Source organism: Daldinia vernicosa (genome assembly GCF_022497035.1).
Source record: "Daldinia vernicosa strain CBS 139.73 unplaced genomic scaffold F5Y00scaffold_2, whole genome shotgun sequence".
NCBI classification, from domain to species: Eukaryota; Fungi; Ascomycota; class Sordariomycetes; order Xylariales; family Hypoxylaceae; genus Daldinia; species Daldinia vernicosa.
The window spans coordinates 967,694-969,310 of NW_025953918.1; the positions used below are offsets into that span (position 1 = coordinate 967,694).

General features: G+C 47.2%; 1 protein-coding gene across 1 annotated transcript; it reads left to right on the plus strand.

The window, feature by feature from the left end:
- Window positions 1–249: 249 nt before the first annotated feature.
- Window positions 250–1,046, plus strand: F5Y00DRAFT_224062 (uncharacterized protein). The gene has a single exon (XM_048005949.1). The coding sequence runs from the start codon at window positions 549–551 to the stop codon at window positions 807–809; it is 261 nt and encodes an 86-aa protein (XP_047869875.1). The 5' UTR covers window positions 250–548; the 3' UTR covers window positions 810–1,046.
- The last annotated feature ends 571 nt before the right edge of the window (window positions 1,047–1,617 follow it).

Genomic DNA, 1,617 nt, shown 5'->3' on the forward strand with positions numbered 1-1,617 from the left:
GTCTCTTAGATCTTGCATTACCAAAGTGGCAACGAGATCTTCGGCATTTTTGACGTCTTAGCGCCTTTATTGCAGCCATTCGGCCCTACGTAAGAGCGCTCACGAATCATGTTTCAGTCTCGAACGACAAGTGCCGTTCGGGGCGAATAAAAGTCGCTGCACTGTGACAATGTGCCTGCGTCCGTCGTGCGCGGCTCGCCTGTCGTCTGCCGACGTGGTACGCGCAACCTTGCAGAGTTAGATCCCTATCTGCACTATATACGCTTCACTACCATGTCCGCCGAGTCCAAAGTGTGACTTTATGCCATGGAGACATCTTGTCAAACCAAGTGAAAATTCGAACCGACTCCAAGCATGTAAGAATACAGTCCCGCCGTGAAACCGTCTAATCTCCCCGAATCGCGTACATCGTTGCTGCTTGTATGTACGTGCGTACATATACTAGAGCTCTAGAACCTCGGCGAACACGGAATGGGATTGGATGGGGCGGGTCTGATTGTTCTGGCAACCCCACATACTATGTAATAAATGGCCTATTCAGATGAAGCATGACATGGTATCCTGTTCTTCTGCTTTGGGTCTATCCATGGTGGGCTTCCCCGCGGTATCATCATTCGCATCGAGGCAAGCAAGCTCTCCCGATCCCCTTTTCCGGCTGGATAGGTAGGTACCTATGTGGAAGAGGACGCCGAAGACGACGAAGGGAGTCGGACCAAAAAGAGCTAGGGTTCATGTCGATTCCCATCAATAGATTTTCGTTGCCCTACCATAGGGGTAACACAGTTTCAGCAGCACATCAAGCCTTGTAGGGTACAGACGCTTTATCAAAGTAGCCAGGCGAGACGCCACGTTGTGTAGCAGATCATCCGAGATCCATTCCCTAGGCGATTTCGTGGCACATTCACATATCATCATATTATCAAGACCCGGCCGTGAGGTGTTAACGATCCCTGGAAACAGGTAGGCTAACATTTATTAGTGCGATTGTGTAGTGTAGAGCGCATTAAGTGGACACCTACTCGAGTCCAATTTTTCAAGATGATGGAACTCAGCTGAAAGTTACTAGTTGAAAAGGTCTTACATATTTGTAGACTGTCTTCAATTGGAAGCGAGTTTTATACTTGTATGACATCCTTACTATAGTTATATGATGAAGTCGAAGTTGAGATATGCCAATAGGTACTGAGTAATATACGTACGTACCCAGATACCACCCGAAGGATTCCTGATTCAGCGCCACGCGTTGTTAGCCACGCGTTGTGTTAGCCACTCTATAAAGAAAATGCCATTGTCGCACGGGCATCATTAGATAGCCGGATATCTACCTAAAGAAATCGGATCTAGCCACGATGAGGCGCTATCCTATGCATGGTGTAAGCGATCGAGAATGTTCATAAAGCTGAGACAACAGAGTGGCTTAAGTCTCAATACCCGGTACGTCCGGAAACTACATAGTCCTACATAGGCGGCTCTTAATACATAGACGTTTAAAGAGGATCGTGAACGCATGATCAAGTTCGGGCCTCGGGTTAGGAAAATTGCCTACTTAGGCAAATACATAACTTCCCTATTTTTAGTTGTTTACGTTCGATCCGTTCTCATGTAGGTACTCGTCAA

Excerpts from the sequence above, each read along its gene's own strand:
- F5Y00DRAFT_224062 (XM_048005949.1), top strand. The coding sequence starts at position 549 with ATGACATGGTATCCTGTTCTTCTGCTTTGGGTCTATCCATGGTGGGCT.